At 31.7% G+C, this 21,810-nt stretch overlaps 1 protein-coding gene across 5 annotated transcripts in view; it reads right to left on the bottom strand.

Annotated features, from left to right (window-relative positions):
* The window catches only part of LOC142328829 (alpha-1,3-mannosyl-glycoprotein 4-beta-N-acetylglucosaminyltransferase B-like), a 1,063,767-nt gene that overhangs the window by 262,380 nt on the left and 779,577 nt on the right, over positions 1–21,810 (bottom strand). For all 5 annotated transcript variants that reach the window (XR_012757366.1, XR_012757367.1, XM_075372904.1 and 2 more), the window contains one exon: positions 10,842–10,958. Coding sequence is in view for 3 of the 5 variants with exons in the window: in XM_075372904.1 (XP_075229019.1) it covers positions 10,842–10,941 (100 nt within the window). In the remaining 2 variants the exon portion in view is untranslated. The remainder of the gene's footprint in view (positions 1–10,841; positions 10,959–21,810) is intronic.

Raw genomic sequence — 21,810 nt, 5'->3', positions numbered from 1 at the left:
TTTCATAAATATCTCGACACCGGCGCCACCTAGCGGGTATAGTTTTTGCAAAAATTTATCTTTTCACATAACTAATATGTATTCTGAATATGAGCCAGATCAGTCCATAAATACAATTTTTCCAAATATCTCAACCCCAGCGCCATCTAGCGAGTCCATTGTTTGCAGAGGTATTTCTTTCCATGTAAGTAACACATATTCTGAATATGAACCAAATCGGACCATAAATACAATTTTTCAAAATATCTCGACCACAGTGCCACGTAGCGGGTCCAAACTCATTCAGAAACCTTTGCGGGTGTGCGCACAACAACTTACCAAAGTTTCATCGCAATCGGATGAACGGTTTAGGAAGGCATAAGAGACATACAGACAGACAAACATTCATTTATATATATACATGTTGTTTTTTTTTTGTTTTAATAACATTAATAATTATTAAATGATAAATTCAAGAAAAACTTCATCAGGAGAAAGATAATCTAATTCTAAAGAAATTTACTTACATCTTCAGCTCTATACTTTCAGAATATCAGATACAAACATCATAGACTTTTTAATTACAGAAATACATCCTGAAATTTCAATTCATTCTTTAATATATAAATCCAAAAAAGTTACACAAACGTAACGGGGTGATTAATATTAATCAAATTATCCTGCACAAATTATTCCCGTAATCAAAAATGATCGTGTGTTACGTGTAAGTTCATAGAAAAGTTAATCGCATCATAATTGTATAGATAAAAGAATCGATATTTTAAATTTCTCAATGGTGAATCCTAACTTGGCTGTAATAAATCGAGATAAAAAAAAATCATTTGAGTTTGATTTTAATCTCTTCTTAAGAATTTGAATAAAAAATATGGTTTGGTCGAAAACAACATATATTTTAATAATATACATATATAATACAACAAATAATACATTAATAATAATATAATATATAACACAGTAAATATATTGTAATAATTTGATAATTAGATAGAATTAGAAAACGGGTTAAAAAATTGTTAGAAATAAATATGTGTAAGGCTCTGTCGTGATATAGCTAAACTTGTTTATGTACACGTAACGTGTCTCAAAAGAAACGATGTGAATGTATGCGCATAAGCCCTACTTTACATTTCTATCAACTGCGGTTAAATCTTTCAACTCGGAATAATGCAGGTTATACGAACATTAAGGACTAAGTTTGTTTTTCATCCAATACTCTAAATCAGTGGTTCACAAAACTTTCCGAGTCGCGGCGCCCTTTTTCAATTAAAATTTTTCAATGGCGCCCTACCCTAAGTAAGAGATAGAAATAAATAAAACTCGTGTATTTTCATTTTATTTTTACTTTATTAACATTAAATTAATAATTATAAATGTCTTGGTTCAATAAATTACAAGCTTTTACAATATATCGCAGCGCTCCTGTGAAGAGACCGCAGCTTTCCGGAGCGCCGCGGCGTACATTTGGGAATCACTGCACTAAATTGTAATCGTTCAAACTAAAGAATTATTACAGAAACAAGATTATCAGGGTTCAACGTAAAATAAAATTATCTAAGACTTATTGACGTATAAAAAATAACACAAGTCTTTTTATAAAAATACATTCTACAATATAAAAATTAACATATTAAAAAAGATAGTTACATTGGAAAAATAACACCTCACGGTTACCAACTTACCAAACACAACAAGAATTATTAGTAAAATGTGATGATATATGAGAAGGGTATCTCTCTTATAAACGTAAACAAAATAGAAAACGTTTGAGAAAAATAAAAATAAATAAAATTGGAAGCTAGTGTTAAAATTAATTTAGAAAAACAAATAAATAAAAATGAGAAATAATACGGACAAAGACACTAAATCTAAAGAAATGTCTCATAACCGTTTATCTTAGTATCACACTGCCATTTAGATATAAAGAACAGAGTTTACTACAGAAGAAAGAAAAGAGAAAAAACATGGGAAAATCTCGTATGTTTTTAAAACTTCACACCCTTGGTTTTTCTTGAAGGGAAGTTAGTTTTCTTTAGACACTGACTGCAGTTACAAACCATCACTACTCAATGGAAAAATCATCGTGCAAATCTTTACATGCTACATCTCGTCAAGCTATTAGTTTAAAAACTACTCCATTATTTCATACTCTCTTAGACAAAACTGGCCCTTTCCATCCCTTGTCTGTTCAATCTGAAATCCAGGGATATATGAATATTTAGATTCTCGAATAATCATCATCTTCGGTAGTTTTACACAGAAGTAGTAAAAAGTAATATAAAATAAAAAGTCAAACAGCGAAAATGAAATAAAAACTGAAGTTTGTGACGACATATTATTTTTTTATGAATACACTAAGTAAAAAGGGAAAACTTAGCTTGGAATGTAATCCATCACGTAATTCTAACAGGTCATTCTAACAGAAACTGTTCTAAGCTAAACCTTTGTTTTCTGCTGGGGCTACTCATAACAAGTATTTTTTTTATTTAAAAATGTTTCTTTTATATTCATAAACAGTACTGAGTACCTAGATTATTCAAATTACTAGGTGGTCAGAGCTCACTTCCCTCGCCCGATCGTCTAGCTCGGACCCTCGACGCGTTCGTATCCTCATGTTACTACGAATATTAACAATTTTACAGATATTCATTAAAAAAAGAAATCTGATGTGGACAACACATGACTTCCTTGTACATCTATTAAATTACATTACGCGTTTTTTTTTTTGAGCTATTATTAATCGTAATTTTTTGTACAATCAAAGGTTAATAATTATTAATAAATTAGCATATTTAAATTTAAAAAAAGTTAAAAAAAGGAGATGAAGTCTCGAACCGATGTGCCTTCCTCTTGTAAGATCCTAATATTTCATTAATTAAAATTTTGTTTGGCTGTAACTCTACAGCCAATCAAAATAATTACCATACGATATATCATATATATCGCTGAAACGCTCTCAATGAGACCTTATTATTCCGGTTAAGAAAAAGTCCAAAATCCAGATTATTTTGGATTTTGGACACTTTTGGTTCAATCAATTGCAATAAAAAGAGGAGGTTCACAACTAGATGTTACAAGAGTCCTAAATCCAAAATTTCACCATCCTACGGCTAACCATTTTTTAGTTATGCGAGATACATACGTACAGACGTCACGCCGAAACTAGTCAAAATGGGTCCAGAGATAGTCAAAATGAATATTTAATTTTAAATCTTGAAAACGAAATTTTTCGCGATCACAATACTTCCTTTAATTCGTATAAACAAGTAAAAAAGTAATTTTGCTTAATTATATTTCTGTTGCCATGGTGACAGAAATATAATGAAGTAAAAGGATTAACACATTTACATATTATATATATATATATATATATATATATATATATATATATATATATATATACGAATAATAAGTATAATAAATGTTAATGTAAAAAAGTACTGTTTATAGTACACAATACAATTAATTAAACAGCTATTAGTTCAATCTTTATCCGCTAATTGTAGCGCTTCATTCAAAATAATAATGTGAGCAGATATACAGCAAACTAACGCACCATGCTTTCTGATACGATACTTTTTCATTTAATAATTATTTTTAATAATTGCATTACAACTATTGAGGTTAATACGTAAGAAATGAGAATATTTCTTGATTTTTTATTTTTTTTAATAGGTTCTTCAGCGTATTCTAATTGTTTCATTCGAATAATCGTTTATGTAACGTAATTTTGTGTATTACTTACAAGATAAGAATATAAAGAAAAAAAAAATTAATAAGTTAAAAGGCTAAAAGAAGATATGTATGATACGACAACTGAAATGATAAACATATCAATTAGCAAAAACAGAAAAAAGAGAACGGACAAGAATCCTCCCTAGGGTCAGAAACCTACCTAATGGCAGAGAAATTAATTCTAATTGTTCAAATAAATGGATTAGATAAACAATACTTATAACCATTTAACAGCACAAAATGGTAGCACAAAATAATGTAAAATTCGGTAAAAAGTAGTAACTTCACCAAAGACTTACAAGATTTATACCGATTAAATAAGCCATATTTAAACGAAATAGTTCTTTTAATAATTACAATACATTTTATCAAAAAAATATTGAAACTTCTATTTACGCTTTCTTTTGTAATAATTATTACGGAAAAAAGTCCTTTAATAGGAGATTTTTTCTCTTTAAATAAGTATTTTTTAAAAGGTACGTGGAACAATAAAGGGTGTATTTTTATAATGCAATAATTTTTCCTCCTAATTAACTTAAAAGCGGTCGGCTACAACATAAAGTAGATGAAGTTTTACGCTTAAAAGCTACTTGTAAAAAGTTTGCCTCTTTTTAAAACTTGAGGCGAAGTAGAAAGAGTGGATAAGAACGATAAAAGTAATACTGAAAATAATAATAATACCGCCTTTGGAATAATCTAGATCATAATTCCAATTTACGAAACTATAAGTATTCATTACCGTACCAAATATACAGAAATAATTTCTTATATACTGATAATGATAAAGAAATACTTAAAAATATTTTATACTTTTTTTTTACAATCAGATACTATTTCATTAAAAACTTTTAGTATTTTTATTCATGTTGTAACAAATTCACAAAATATATAAATACAGAGTGTACGGAAATAAAAACCTTACACTGTTTTCAGTAAAAATAAACCCATTTTCTATTTACAGATTGGTTAAATAACCAGACAACCAACTTATTTTGATCAAAACATACTCGTATTATAAGAGATTGTAACGAATCTGATACACATAAAAACTACTATTCCACTAGCATAAAAAAGTTTTTATTTTAATAAAAATTACTGAAGAAAAAAATAAGCATTTAATAGCCGATTTCTGTGCCTGAATAGGTAGCGTCCCGGAATTTCGTGCAAAAGTCCCGGGTTCGAATCCCGGTCAGGTATAGCATCTTTTCGCACGCTACCAATTTCCATCGGGTGAATGGACCATAGCTAATCATCCCCGCTCTTTCATAAAAAAAAAAAAAAAATTAATAACCCTGTCAACAGTACAAAATATATAAAACTAAATTTCCACTTTTCCAAAACAAGTAAAATTAACTCCTTTTTTTTGTTAGTAGCTGCTTGTTTTGCAATGTCGAAGCAAAACTGTTATCATTTTAAATTTAAATTGCCATGGGGAATTACAAAGAAGAAAGAAGTATGGTGTTAACGTCAAGGAAATCTACTTTTGAAAGTCTATTAAAAAAAAAAAAACAAAACAAAAAGAAATCTGTTTACACTTTTCTGAAGTAAATTAGTAGTATTATGTTTTAACAGAGAAGAATTGTTTGTACACCAGCAATTAAATCTTGAACGTTTTTCTTTATGATTTTAGACGATAAATTTAAATATTATTTTTAAAAGCAATAATAATAGTAAAGATAAAAAACTAACTAAATCTTTTTGATATTTATTAGTACAGTCAAATAAACCAAACATAGTACCAGATAACATGTTTATTTTGTATTATAATTGTCACATAATATATTGAAAGATCAGTTTTATAACGTTATCAGAAAAACATTAATTCAATGATGTAACTCAATTTTTCATTAAAGGATTTGATAGCGAACAACAGATATAACCTAAGTAAAGAGAAAAATTTTAATGACACATACATACACAAGAATATTCTGTTTATCCAAACGCGTTCATCCGGATAATCCATAGAATGTCAGACGTCAGAATATTTTTAATATAAAATCTATTTTTTACGAAACATCAGAAGTCCATATATTTCGATATTATTGTTCCTTATTTTAATTTGTCTGTAAAGTATTACGCAATATATTCCAACTAAAAATATAGTTTTCATTTTTTCAAATGGAAAAATTTAGGTTTTATAGTGTGAAAAACGATATAAATACACTGTAAATATTTATCAAAATTATTATAAATATTTTTGCAGTAAGATTTATCTTTAAGCAAATAAAATTTGAATTTATTATTAATAAATACATTAAAAACTATTTTAATTATGTTTCCGTAATGAACACTTATTTTGATTTTAAGAGGCAGGCAATATCACAGTTTCAGATTACTAAATCGTTTAATCAGGACCAAGTCCGATTCTATTTAATTGGGATCAATGGATAATATAAATCAACTTAATCCGGATTAACGTTATACAAACGTCCGTATGTGTAGGTACCTTCTTATCGATATGTAGCACAAATTAATGTCAATTTTACAAGCAAGATACATACATAAAGTGCCGAAAATTAATATATAATTAAAATACACATTTAATGTTAAAAAATGTATTATTAAAAAAAAAAAATTGAAATTTATCGAAATTGCGAATATTTTCAGGAAAAAGGTCGTCGTATCTCTTTCAAAATCAAAAAATATCTTTCAGCACGCCAGAAGGCGGAAGCAGATTTCAGTGGTGTTAAGTAGGGGATAAAAAGGATTTCCACTTTAAAGTTAAGAAAAACTTCAAATTTACTCAATACGACAATGGCTGCATGTGAAAAATGTCTCACATGTTTAACTTACGACAAGCCCCATCTTCTTCTAATTCCAGCAAAAGCTTGGTCATCTCTTGCCGTAAGAGTTAGTCATATCAAAAATTTTTTAAGATAAAAGTTTTCGTTAATGTTTAGAGGACTAACGAGCACTTTAAACCGATTCGATACTGTGCCTATTAAGGGAGGTATGATTTTTTATCTTCAAAACCCCATTTTGTAACCCCTGGGCCAATGGTTGGCGATTTAAAAAAAAATTTACTTAGATATTTTTAGGACCTTATTCTAAGAATAGTAAGAACTTTAAACGAATTTGATATTTTTCTTAATAAGAAAGTTATAGTGATATTTTGTTTTTTAAATAAAGCACTCCCCCCTTTCCGTCACCATAGTCTGATTTTGGCGACGAACTCGACCGAGATTTTGAGACAAGTTATTTTTAAGGAACTATCTAAAAGTGATTGCTACAAAATTACGGCAGTTATGGTGTCCACAAGAAAGTGATATATATATATAAAATTTTAGTGACATATATATAAACTTAAAGTGACTATAACGTGACACATATATAAACTTTTGAGTTGACGATGTTTTTGCGGTCTGGGGGATGTGAAACGCGAAGATATGTCGAAATTTTCCGGAAGTCGACTCATGGTACCCATTAACAAGTGGTTTTCTTATGAAATCTACAGAATAGATGCACTAATTATAAAAAAATCGCTGATAAATAAAACAACCAGCATACAAATTAAACTGCAACAACAAATTAGGGCAGACCAGATGCACCTTCGACTACGTGTATGAAGAAATACAAAAACTTATACATTACACAACAATGATTCTTTGCCAATCGTCACGTAAAAACTCATCACACATTAACTACATAACGACAAATTCAATTCGCTTACATATAATTAAATTTCAAAGTACATTAAATATGGCAATAAATATATATAAAAATTTTACAAAAATAATACACACTAATGATGTTTAATAACCAATTGAACAAGTGCGCCATTAACAATAGTATAATTTAATCATCAAGATGACGAAAGAACTAAATAGTTAAGAGAAACTTTTATAAGAACGTTTACGTGTGTTTAGAAAGTGATTACTATGATTTAAAATTAAAAAGTGATTTAATAATTAAAAATATTGAAGATGAAAAGATGAAGTTTCATTATGCTAATCTACGAGGTTGAGGAAAGCTAGTTTTATCGTGTGTTGAGAATATCTCATTTATAAAAAAAATATTTTTTAAATATCTAAATAATAATCATATTGTAATTGTTCGCCCACATGAACGCATATAACCTACCTATTATATCATGATGAGGAAATCCACTGATTTATTTATCAAGCGAGCTTTAGGGTTTTTAAATATTAATAATTTAATTATGCATTACTTAGAGTACAATTGCGAAAAAGATCAGAATGTTCATTAAAACTAATTCGATAAAAGTTTTATATTAAAATTAATATGTTCAGAGATCATAAAAAATTTGTAATTTTGAGGGTGCTTACTTTTCCTCGTTTTTAAAAACGTTCCCAAATCTTCTACATTAATACTAAGTTGGATTTTCAATCTTAAAAATTATGGTTTTAAAAAAGTTGATATTTTCAGTATGTTCTTCCAAAATCCTCGTTATTGTTTTACTTTCTGGGCTTAAAAGTGTATTATTGGAGTAATTGTTTACTTCACTAAGTTGGCCATATTTGATACAATGTTATTCAAAGAAGGCTAAAAAGAAAAATATAGTTTATTAGAATATATATATAGATAGATAAAATAATGACGCATTGTCTGAGGTCGAAAATCAGGATAAAGTTGGGATATACATATCCAAATTTAAACTTATTTTCAATTAAATGGCTTTTCGAGATATGAGCAAAAATTAACAACAAAGTAATAATACTTTCCTGGCATTGGTTTATTTATTTTATATCCTGGAAAAATAATGATACACGAAAATAAAACAAAAAAATATTTTTTATTCAAAAAATCGATAATTTTAAACTTTCATTGGCTCCCCACGCCCGACATTGCCCCCAAAGTATTGTCCTGTTTAGATAGCGCTATAGCAGAGCTACAGCTCTAGAAGGGAAAGTAATGTAATTGGTTCAATTTGGGCATACACGGTTTTCAACGGATCTTGACGTTTTGACAACTAAAGAACCTAAAAACCGGGATGGAGTTGTTTCCATATGTACGCGTGTGTGTTCGGTGTTGGTCTCTAAGTCACCTTATATTTCCAGAACTACTAGACCGATTTTAACTAAACATGGTCAAATTACTTCTATATATGGGGTATTGGTTCCATTAAATTTTAAACTTAAAAGGTCAAGGGATGAGGCTGTAGAGCAAGGTCACCTTCACAGTATCTCGAAATTTTGCCTAATTAAAATCATATTTCTCTTAGGCATTTTTTAACAATTAAAAAATAGTATTTTCAAAAAAGAATTTTTATCGCACTCCAACCCCAAAAAATGTTCTAAACTACTGCTATGTTTTGACGTCCCAGGTGAGCGGAAGAATTAAATAAATGAGTAACATTTAATGTGTAAAAAGTGTATTTAAAGTTTCATTTAAAGTGTACTCGGTCTGACTAATCTCGAAGACGATCGCCCTAGGAACCTGGTACGTTAAGCATCACGGCAAACACTAACCAGTCCATCGTACAAACGAAATCTGTTCTACGTAAGTTGTGAAATTACGTTAGTTTAGTTAGTTCCGATCGTAGCCGCTAGTACCGCCACACCCGCGCGAATTAAATACGTTATACCCACGCGCTTTAGTTAGAATCATTGAATTAAATAAAAGAAAAAAAAATTATATTTAAATAAAATGATATTCTAAATTATGATGTGTGTGTTAATGTGTGAGTAAGCCGTGCATCAGAAACCCACAGTTAACCCACCGGGTTGGTCTAATGGTGAACGCGTCTTCCCAAATCAGCTGATTTGGAAGCCGAGAGTTCCAGCGTTCAAGTCCTAGTAAAGCCAGTTTTTTTTACATGGATTTAAATGCTAGATCGTGGATACCGGTGTTCTTTGGTGGTTGGGTTTCAATTAACCACACATCTCAGGATTGGTCGAACTGAGAATGTACAAGACTACTACAGTTCATTTACTACACTCATACATATCATCTTCATTCATCCTCTGAAGTATTATCTAAACGGTAGTTACCGGAGGCTAAAACAGGAAAAAGAAAGAAGAAACCCACAGTTATAGGATTTTCTCAGAAAGTTCTAGAACTGTGTTGTCAGCTTTTTTGGAGGTCACTTGCACTACTACTACTACTATTATGGCTAGAAAAACATAAAAAAAATCAGTTAAAAGATATGCAATAAATAAAAAGATAGCTTTTTCTATTTTTGAGGAAAGGGAAAATTTGGTACAATTTTTAAAAAAGAAAATGATAAGATAAGCCAGCATACACCATGTACTAAGCTTCTGGCTACGTTTGCAAATTTTTTAGAGAGTTGACCCTAAAAAGCTACCCCACCTCATGGAGATATTGACCCCAAATTTCCCTATACATACTAGTCTCTGTAAAACAATTCCATCGGTCCATTTCGTCAAAAATTATCAAGTTTCAAACACATCGACACACGTATATAGTCGTACGAACATATAGTCGTATATAATACGAACATATGTTCTGGTAGCATAGCTCTAAAGCTATGACACCAGGAAAGTAAAACTGTATAGAAATAATGATGAATATCCATCCTGTTTGCCCGATATATAAGCTCAATTTACTATGACCAGTATAAAAAAATATAAAAATTATAATGACGAAAATCACCTTCCCTCTTTTTTAATTTTGTTAAAGATTTATTTCTTCAATGTCATAGATGTATATTTTTTTTATCCATTTTCGAAGAATTAATGTTAAGCCAATTTGGAGATAATCGAAATGCAGGCCAACGCAGGAACGTACATACATCTTCCGAAAATGTCAATAACTTCTTTTGTATTTTTTGAACTAACGAAGTCATGAAACGTCAAAATTTCCAAAAATCACGAAACTAAAATTTTGATCGATTTCTAAAAGGCCGATTACCCTTTTACATTATCCTCCTACAGCAGCAATGAAGCCGGGAAAGTAACTACAATAATGTTTAACACTAAAAAAAAAGAAAGAAACATCAAAACATCATCATACTTAGTAGAATAGTAATAGTATTAAAAATGGAGACGTTATTAATATTATTATTATTATTATAAAGTTAGAAAATAATGATTATTGGCAAAATGAAACAAAACAAAAAAATCCTGGGAAAATTCTAAATGCAATTAAATTAATAAATAAATTAAAATAGATTTTAATTAAAAACGTACCTGGTCCAGATACGAGGACAAATAAGCTGCAAGGTAAGAATACTAAAAGCAATGCGAAGAGGACGTGACGTCGGCGCAACTGTGAGAGGCTCACCGCCATACCCACGACACTTGCACCTGAAACAAAAAAAAAAAAAAAATAAAAAAAAAAATAGGATATCCGGCCAGAGCAGATCATTACACAACAGTGTAATGTAGAAGTACAGAATCCCTAAATTTCGGACCATGGCCATTAGATTTGTGTAGGCTTTATGCCGATATGACTTATTTAAAATGCCAAAGTATTATAATAAACTTTCCTATATCTTGAAAATGACGTTGTTCATTTCGTTCGACGTATTGATTTTGCTACGGTATTAGTAATATAATTATATTGTATAATATATATATATATATATATATATATATAGCCTATGACGCAGCCGGTAACGTAAGATTCCAATGCGGGGTGGTCATAAATCTTAATCGGTTCAGTCGTTGAGCTGCTACGACAGAACATATAGACACACATACACCCTAAATGCATTACACTCATATTGATTTTGCAGTGTTATTTGTGTAATATAATATTTTTCAAATTTATTTAAACATATATATAACCGATAACGTAACGATATACAATATACATTATACTACTTTTTTGGCAGTCTGTAATAAATACAAGACAAATGTATTAGTAATTTAATGACAGTAATATTTGATTTGGATAAATTATTTTTTTAATGAATTCGACTTCATTTATCATCATTACCAAAAAAATGTATTTCATATTATCACGATGTTCGTAAACTTGAGCCGTATATAAAATAGAGCTCATTAAACTAATTTTCTAAAAAGAGGTTCACGCTGCAAAAATAACAATAAAACTAATTTATACTTCCATGTTGTTAAACTTTCCCAGCATTTACCTCGTGTTTAAAATTTAACCCCTTTTTGAAAAAAAAAAATTAATAAGAGTATTAGAAATTATTTTTACCCTTACAAGCTGTATGTATCTTTAAATACATTTATTTATTTACTTTTTTATACATAAAGAAAAATAACAATAAAAAAATAGTAAAGACTTATTTTGTTAAACAGTTCATTTTTTTTTTTTTTTAAATCGCATAAACTCAATCCCACGCTACGTTACCATGACGTCGTAATCCTGCAACTGTTTGCAAATTACTGTTCCAGTATATACTGTTTGGTTCATATTGATTTGTGTTTGTTGAATTGATACTTTATAGTATATTAGCACATGCTACCTAAAGAAATCGATTAAAAAATATATATATAAAATATTAACTTAAATGTCATTTATTTAAGTTTATTTTTTTCTCTTGATTGGATAGAATTAAATATAATAACAAGACATATTTTACTTACAAATACTATCTTTATTAATCTCTCGAGTTAACCAATAAACTATACAAACGTATAAATTAAAATCACTACGTTTCACTCAGAATTCTCTAAGTTTCCTCAGGTGACAATACACATTCATGCCCACATAATACAGAATTCTCTTGTATACTAAAAAATTAACTGTTCTACCTACCCATCCTATAAAATAACATTTCGTCCTCGCCCTTACAGCAATGGATCCCCCTACTCACCCATGACTCATCCTATCTTTAGAAACTTATATGTATCTCTTTAAAAAACGTGATTGCTATTTTCTGTCTATTGATATCTATACAATCCACATATTTTTTTCAAAAATTACAAACGTTAAACATTATTCTCCTTAAAACTAAATTTATAATATAGGTATATCCATTTTTTATATTAAATTTACATATATGTTGCTTAATCCAGCTATAACCGTTCTATTGTTGACAGGGTTTGTATTTTAATTGAGTACGAGGTGTAAGAGAAAAGTAATGAGAATGGTAACACTGCGAGCGATCTGGCAACACTGTGTCTACCGGTCTGTGCTAGACCGGTGCGTTCATACCTTCCCCATGCTCAGTACGGGTTTCAACTCCGTTCAGCCAACACATTATTTTTGACAGCGCCAACATTATTTTTGACAGCGGTGTTTTTGTTGTGTGTTACGAAAATGGGGCATCGGAATTTAGAGCAACGTTGTGCAATCAAGCTTTGTGATAAACTTGGGGAATCCGTGAGTATGACCTTCGAAAAGTTGAAACAGGCCGATGGGGAACATTGCTTATCAAGAGCACAAGTTTTCCGCTGGCACAAATCATTTTTAGAAGGCCGAGAACACGTTGAAGATCAACATCGCTCAGGGAGACCTTCAACTTCAAAATCTGACGAAAACGTTGAGCGTGTGAGGGTTCTTGTGAGATCAGACCGTCATTTAACAATAAGGATGAGTGAACAGTTAAATTTAAAAACTTTCACCTTATATCAAATTTTGACAGACGATTTGGACATGCGAAAGGTTTGTGCGAAATTGGTGCCGAAAAAACCTTACAACGGAACAGAAGGACAATCGAAGAAACTTGTGCGTTGATCTTCTTGAGAGGATTGACCAAGAATTTTTCAATCGTGTGATCACAGGTGATGAAACCTGGATGGATATTTGAGTACGATCCTGAAACAAAGCAGCAAGGCGAAGAGTGGCACACTCCGTCATCTTCTCGACCGAAAAAATGTCGAATGAGCAAATCAATTTTTGACAGTACGGGTATCGTGCATAAAGAATTTGTTCCTCCAGGACAAACTGTCAACCAAGTGTTTTACAAAGGTGTCCATGAAAGGCTCAGGAAAAGAGTGATTCACGTAAGACCAGACATTGCAGACAAGTGGATGTTTCATCACGACAATGCCCCATGTCACACGGCCATTTCCATCAGGGAATCTTTGATCTCAAAACGCATTCCTATCGTTCCTCAACACCCCCCCCCCCACTATTCACGTGATTTGAGTCCTTGTGACTTTTTTCTTTTCCCGAAATTGAAACATGTCTTAAAAGGACGTCATTTTGGAACTCTGGAGAACATTAAAAATACTGACCGACCAGTTAAAAGCCCCGCAAGTTGAAGCCTTCCGGCGCTGCTTCTAGGAGTGGGAACAACGACTCCGCTCGTGGTGTATAGCCGCCCAAGGAAACTACTTTGAAGGGGATAATATTGCTGTTTGATAAAAATAAAAACTTTGGTAAGTAAAAAGTCAGTCTCATTACTTTTCTCACACATCTCGTATAACATTTCTAATGTGACCCTTTTATGTGTATTTTGTTCTTTGTCTAATATTTTGGTGCTGTTGAAATCAAAAGAGTGCTTATGTTCTATTTTATGTTTTGTAAGAGCTGTCACATCCTTTTTCTACATTTATTCTATATTAAAATTTTCACCAAAGAAAATATGCTGTGTACACTTTTGTAGGAAGAGAACTCTTCAGTATAATCCTGACCATCGATGACCATTTTACTCAGTACAAAGATAATGTACACTCTTCGGACTATTATTAGATAAATCGCTTACTTGAGGACTACGCACACAGTATTTGAGTGACAGATGTAAGAAATCCCTCAATATTATTATTAAATGTCTATCGAAAATCAATCAGGGCTCAGAAAAAGAGACATTATTGTGATTACATAAAGCATTGGTTCAATCGAAGCTCGATTACAGGTATATTGCATATTCATCCATTGGAAAGTCGTATCTAAGAAAATTAGAGGTTATATGTAACAACGGATTCAGATATGTTCTAGCCGCTTTTCGTACAAGCCCGGTGACTAGTTTAATATCTGAAGCCATTACATTATAGAAAAAAGATCTTACAACTAAGATATGCAGCAAATAATGGGCCTTTCCTAGAAATACAAACTATAAAACTTTTAATACTAAACCTTTGGCTGCTTTATATGTATAACGCGCTAACTACTCCAGACCAGCATAAATACGGTATCTTGAGTTAGCAAAAAAAACACGAAATTACTTTGCCGGATACAATAGCAATTTCTACGAGAGAAATGCCACCAGATGGCTTTTGCCATCTATAAGCACAAAATTAGCACCTCGCAAATGGAAAAATAAAAGAGAAACCAACAGGAATTTTTGGCAATCATCAGAAACGATGAGGGAAATAATAAAATGTTTACTGATAGTTCTAAAATTGAAAATAAGTTGAACTCTTAGCTACACAGAACATTTGTGAAAAGATAGAATGCTTATATCGTCATAATTCTTTAAGCGCACTAACTGTTATTCGGTACAAAAACATAATGATGTCCTTATCGCAAATATCCTGTCATTCTATATGTATTAAACCGAATGGAAGAAGGATGCGTATTCATATGGACACCCTGATATCTCATATATTGATATGAGCACCCTGATATCTCAAAGATGAAAGCGCAGACGAAGTTGCCAGAATGGCCCCGATTTTCCAGAATATGATCATGATTCCTGGTTCCAGTGGCACACTAAAAACCGCTTAACAATGACTATCAGAATCACGTGGAGTAATGAATGGAGACGACTGAACACTAACAAAATGAAATTAAAATTACTAATTTAAACAGAAGAACGAGTGAATCTGACTCGCCGGGAACAAGTGGCACTGACAATATTCAGAATCTGTTACACGCGAATAATAAATTCATATTTGTTGACCGGCGAAAAAACACCAATGTACAGTGGATGTGATAAACGGCTTACTGTTAAGAATCTACTGGATATATGAAAACCTCAGCAAGAGGTACGGATTAAGAAACAATATTGCTGCTGATTTAGAAAACGGCAAAAAAGGAAAAAATAGGTGCTTACCTATTAGTCAGGGGATTAATAAGGCGTTTGTAGTAAGCCTTCGACGATAGTCGGCATGTATTATGTCTGACTTTTTTCCTGTTAGCCTCCGGGAATCATCGTCAGGAATTACTTCAGAAGATGAATGAGGATGATATGTATGAGAAAATGTAGTCTTGTACAGTCTCAGGTCGATCATTTCTGAGATGTGTGGTTAATTGAAACCCAACCACCAAAGAACACCGGTGTCCACGATCTAGTATTCATATCCGTATAAAAGTAACTAACTGCCTTTACTAGGATTTGAACGTTGGAACTCTCGACTTCGAAATCAGCTCATTCCGCGAAGACGCGTTCACCACTACACCAACCCGGTGGTTTGTATTGTCTGATTTAAAATCCCCTTTGTGAAGGCCTTTTTACCCTTCAACACAGGGGTCTTAAAATTATATTATATTGTCAAGAAGTTTTTGTGTACTTTCTTTTAACGTGCGTTTCATGTTTACTCTTTAACTTTTTCATTTGATGTAAATATCAGGGCCTCTTACACCCTATACGTAATATATATGTGTTTTATTTAATATTTTATGTTAGCGTTTATTTTGTATCTTATTGGATGGAATGGAATGCAAAGTTGGCAGGAGTTTATTACTCCTTACTTTATCGCAGAACCTGGACAGAGTCCCTTGCTGCTGGATCATTCTAATCGGGCTTATTTTTTTTTTAAAGGGTTAATTTTTAATAGCGGGTCTAATTTTTTCAAGTTATTATTTAGTATTTTACGGACGGATTTAATTGCATTCCAATCCGTTGTTAAACCAGCGTTATCGAACCCATTTTATGGGCCGACCGTGGAAGGATAGGCTTATGAAACCTGTCCTCCCGACGTAATTCCCCTTCAGACCGTCCACTGAAGTCCTTTCGGTGCTAACGCTTCATAGGCTAGCAGGAATACGCCACAACGGGGCACTAACTATCAGGAGGGAGCAATGCGACCCCTACTCCGGAGGAGTCGCAATTGCTGGTTTAATTTCATTTACTTGTAAGTGTTAAAGGAAAGGTTGTGTAGAAGTTCTTCATCCACTTCTGTTATGGCTGCCTTTCAGGACGCATCTCTGCTGGGCTCTGTGTATCTTATTAAAATATGTAAGAGCCTTATATACCCTTTTTTCCCCTCCACCGGCTCTGCGGTCAAGCATGACTCAATCCAGGGGCGTGTCCTTGCAACTCTAACAGGCCTCCCCGCCTACCGGCAGTAGGTCCGCATGGCAGGTCGGCCCGCCGGTTCTGGATCTTCTTATTTTAATTTGTCTGCCACTAATTTCGGCGGGAGTAACCGGGCCCCGCTTTGCTGTTTCCGGGACCCGCCCCAGCCGCCAGGACTCGTTCTTTACTCCAATTTTTATTTTTATACACCCATACATCTGACGATCCTACTGATAATTTTATTCTCATTTTTAAAGAATGTGACGAGGGTAAACGACCTTAGACGTCGATGCCCATACAACTCAATAAAAAAATAAATAGTATAATAGATTATAAAGAGTCCAACCGTAACGAAAAGAAAAAACAATTCAAAATGAATGTAAACAAATTCAATAGTGGAATAATTAAATTAAGTAATAATAATAGTCAATATATGAATTACTATATGTAATATAAATTTACATTTCAATTAGGGGTCTAAATAGATCCCAAAAGAAAAAAAACATTTAAAATGATGGCAAATGATAAATTAAATTTTTCATACAATTTTCAATAGTGTTTTTCTTTACAAATTTATTTAAGTATATGAAAAGAAGTTATTTACCTCTACGCATACGGAAATATTTTGATGTTAAAATTTTCATTTAGAAATAAAATCATATAATTATCTTTATTGCACAGTTAAAGACATACATCATCACATCTTGCAAAAAATGTAGAAAAAGAAGTGTTAAAACAAAATAATTGTTAATAAACTATACGTGCTCTTTAATTAATAACCTGAACTACTACTAAAATATATTGAAAAACAACAAACACCACTTTTAAAATATACCACTACACAACATTGCACTTAATTACAAAATAATACGTAATATTGTAATGCACGTTCGATCAATCACAATACGAAACGTACTAATAAAATATTACTTAGTAGTTTTATAACACTTTATTACCGATAAATTACATTAATCTTATCTTAAAAAGTGATTGATATCTTTTACGATAACAAAATGTCAACGAATATTTTTTATCAAACAAATAAAAAGAGGAAAAAAATTGCAGCAAATCGGTTTACAGAAACATTAGAGCGACTAATGCATAAATATATATATAAAAAACAGATCGTTAAAATAGTCTAGTAAAATAGTACATTATAATAAAGTGACACACTTTCTTAGTGGTAATACATTTTATTGGAACGGATAGGAAATTGATTCTCATTATAAGTATATAATCGAGGTCTTATCTATTTTATTTCGAATTAAATTTTTTTTACTCTAAGCAAAAAAAAAAAAAAAAAAACATGCATTGTAACTGTACATTCTCGTACATACTTTTACGTTGAAATAAAACAGATGTTAGTATAAATAAGAAATCCATATTTTTCATTTTAATACCAACACCTTAGATTATTCTCTTTAATACCTTAGAACAATGGTTCCCAAAAATTTTCGAGTCGCGGCGCCCTTTTTGAAGGGCGCAGTTCATTGCGCCCTTTTGATATCTTCATTATTTTTTTACTTTATTAACATTAAATTAATAATTATAAATGCCTTGGTGCAATTAATTATGAAGCTTTTACAATATTTTGCGATACCCCTCTGAAGAGGCCACGGCCCCTGGGGCGCTGCGGCGCACAGTTTGGGAATCACTGCCTTAGAAGATTCACCTTAGATAATTTGTATTATATCTAATACAAATTTATGCGTATGACCGTACGCTAAATTGCAGGAAAAAGAAAGAAAAAATATTACACAATATATAATATCAGGAAAATACCAATTTGTTCGTCAAAAAATTAAGCTTAGTTTTCAGTTTATAATAATTAATAAAGAAAAACATAGTTCCGAACCGTATTAAATTTTTCATGCGACTCGTCTTATATTTCAAACGATACATTAGATACAATTTTCAATATAACAATTTCCTTTTAAAAAAGATATTCAACAGAAAATATTAGTTTTTAAAGCGAAATTGGTTTACACAGTGAAAGAGAAAATGATTACACTATATAAAAAAAAAAGGTATTTACAGACCTAGAGACTTATAAAAAATGGTTTAATCTCATGACTGGTCCACATTCCACGAACTAAAGTTTGTTTACATCGGCTAATGCAAAACAAAAATTTACAAGACTGTCATCGTTTAGGTTCGTTTAGTTTTGACCGACCTTTATTTTGTATCGAATCGGAAAGGTTCAATTTTACGAGATACATTCAAGATCGTTAATTTTATACAGAAACCGGATAAAAAAAATCCCCGAGGTAGATCCATTCCCAAAACACAATACAAATACTAAAGTAACAAATTAACAATTAATGTAATACAAATTAACGATACATTTCGTTCGTAAGTTCCTCGAGGCCTCAAACAATAATTTAATGAGAATTATGAAAAACCTACAAAAAACCACTAGTGTGGAAGGGATCAGGGAAGATCAGATTATGAGAAACCTAACCCACCGGGTTGGTCTAGTGGTTAACGCGTCTTCCCAAATCAGCTGATTTGGAAGCCGAGAGTTCCAGCGTTCAAGTCCTAGTAAAGCCAGTTATTTTTACACGGATATGAATACTAGATCGTGGATACCGGTGTTCTTTGGTGGTTGGGTTTCAATTAACCACACATCTCAGGATGGTCGAACTGAGAATGTACAAGAGTACACTTCATTTACACTCATACAATCATCCTCATTCATTCTCTGAAGAATTATCTAAACGGTAGTTACCGGAGGCTAAACAGGAAAAAGAAAAAAAAGGCAGCGGTGTATAATTCGCCTAGAATCGTTTCACAGATGATGGGATATCGTTATCCGGTATCACAATGCTGACCGACGAATTTTCACCGATCTGCCCAAACGTTTGTCGCAAAACAATTTTTTTTCAATGCAATAAAAGCACCAAAGAACAGGTCTAGGAAAAGCTTACATAAAATTCTCGCTATCTCCAGAGTTATGAGCATCGAGAAGTAACAGATTGAAAAAATAACATCCTTATATTATTAAGGAAGCAAAAAAATTTGGGGAAAACCAAGGTACGCGTTAAAGGTTTTCTTGAATCGTACGGGATGGAAAATACTGAGGTAAGTAATATAGGTGTTGTATTAATTTACACAAACGAAATGTTTACAGTTTACTAAGAAGTTAATCAACAGTTATATAAGTTAATAAGTTAGCCCTCTTATATTAATTTTAGTACGCGTAGAAAACATCGTAATTATAGACATAATTATTTTTTTTTTAAGAGAGGAGTATCTGACGTCGAGCATCTTGGCGTAAGTGCAAACGGTGTAATTAAGAGGGACCTGAATAATAGAATTACTTCTATTATATTAAAAAGGATGTATCACGAAGTTCTCCCGGGACTTTCATAACTAATCTATTCGTGAAAATAATGGAAAAAATTTTTATAAACTTATGTACTAAAATGTTTCGTTTGCGATTTACGGCTAGTGAAAAATTTATCTCAGATTTCAACTACCCCGGTGAAATAAGGTTGTACTAAGATTTTTAAGACGTCAATTAATCGGCATAATTAGTGATTTATTACGGTTTTTGACCTGAAAAACCGGATAAAACAGGCTCCAAAATCGCAACAGGAGTAAATTTTGAGAAATCTGTATTGAAAACTAAACTGGGGTAAAAACACTGTTTTTTATTTTTGGCGTACAATAACTTTGTTAAATGTGTTTTCTAAAAAACACATAAAACCTTTAAAAGAAACTTATAGAGAAATTATTTCTGAACAAAATGGTATAACTAAAATAAAACAAAGAAAAGTTAAAAAAATTCGAATTTTATTTAGAAACAGTACACTAGACCAAAGTGCAAGATTGTTTTATTCAACTTATCTAACACCAATTTGTTTAGAATTAAATTCTCTACAAGTTTTGTTTAAATATTTTATGCGTTTATCATCCATTTAACAAGGCTATTGTACACATAAAAAGTGAGGGTATTTTACTGCATGTTTCTCAGAAACTACTACAAATTCGGTTCTGGGACCTAATTTATTCGATTTTACAGGTCAAACCCCATAACAAATAACTAATTATACCCCATAATTAACATCCTAAAAATTTCAGTACGACCTCATTTCTCCGGGGTAGCTGAAATCCGATCGAAATTTTCACTATCCGTAACTAACGTACGAAGCATTTTTAAGACATATGTTTAAGTACTTTTTCCATTATTTTCACGAGTAGAATACATTATGAAAGTCCCGGGAGAACTTTGTGATACATTCTGTATATATCCCTCGATAGAGAATACGAGTCAGAAGATCGGAAAAGGAAACAGATTCCCTTATCACTCTACATACACACACTCACTCTACATGCACTGTGTCAGTTCTTATCTAGGGCAGTGAATCTTTGAATTTTAAGAAGAAAGATAAAAGAAAGTGAGAATTATAAAGATGAGATATTTGAGGAAGGCAAGATAAACTGAAATAATATCCGAAAAAGAAAAAAACGAAAGCAATGTTAAAAACAAGAGCTGTAGAGAGAGAGAGAGAGAGAGAGAGAGAGAGAGAGAGAGAGAGAGAGAGAGAGAGAGAGAGAGAGAGAGAGAGAGAGAGAGAGAGAGAGAGAGAGAGAGAGAGAGAGAGAGAGAGAGAGAGAGAGAGAGAGAGAGAGAGAGAGAGAGAGAGAGAGAGAGAGAGAGAGAGAGAGAGAGAGAGAGAGAGAGAGAGAGAGAGAGAGAGAGAGAGAGAGAGAGAGTTCTCATAAAATGGTTTGCCCATCTGGCTATTTTGGTAGAATGAAGACGGATAGATATCAAAGACAAACAATGGAAGAAAGGTATGAATGAAGAACAACAAGAAGAAGAAACGCCATAAATATATGGACTAATACGGTTAGAATAGACGAGAGTAGAAATTTGACTTCGACTAAGGATAAGGAAAAGACAAACTGATGGACACTCATGACTTCCTTGTACGCCTATTAAATTACATACTTATATATAATATTTTAAAAATTTCAAATTTTTAAAAGTTCATAAAATTGTATTTCATTAATAACGTCTGATAATTTTTCATATTTTTGTTTCTATATTACTC

This window comes from Lycorma delicatula, chromosome 8 (assembly GCF_047948215.1).
Source record: "Lycorma delicatula isolate Av1 chromosome 8, ASM4794821v1, whole genome shotgun sequence".
Lineage (NCBI taxonomy): Eukaryota > Metazoa > Arthropoda > Insecta > Hemiptera > Fulgoridae > Lycorma > Lycorma delicatula.
The sequence above is the reverse complement of the archived record's forward strand: the minus strand, read 5'-3'. Positions and strand labels throughout refer to the sequence as shown.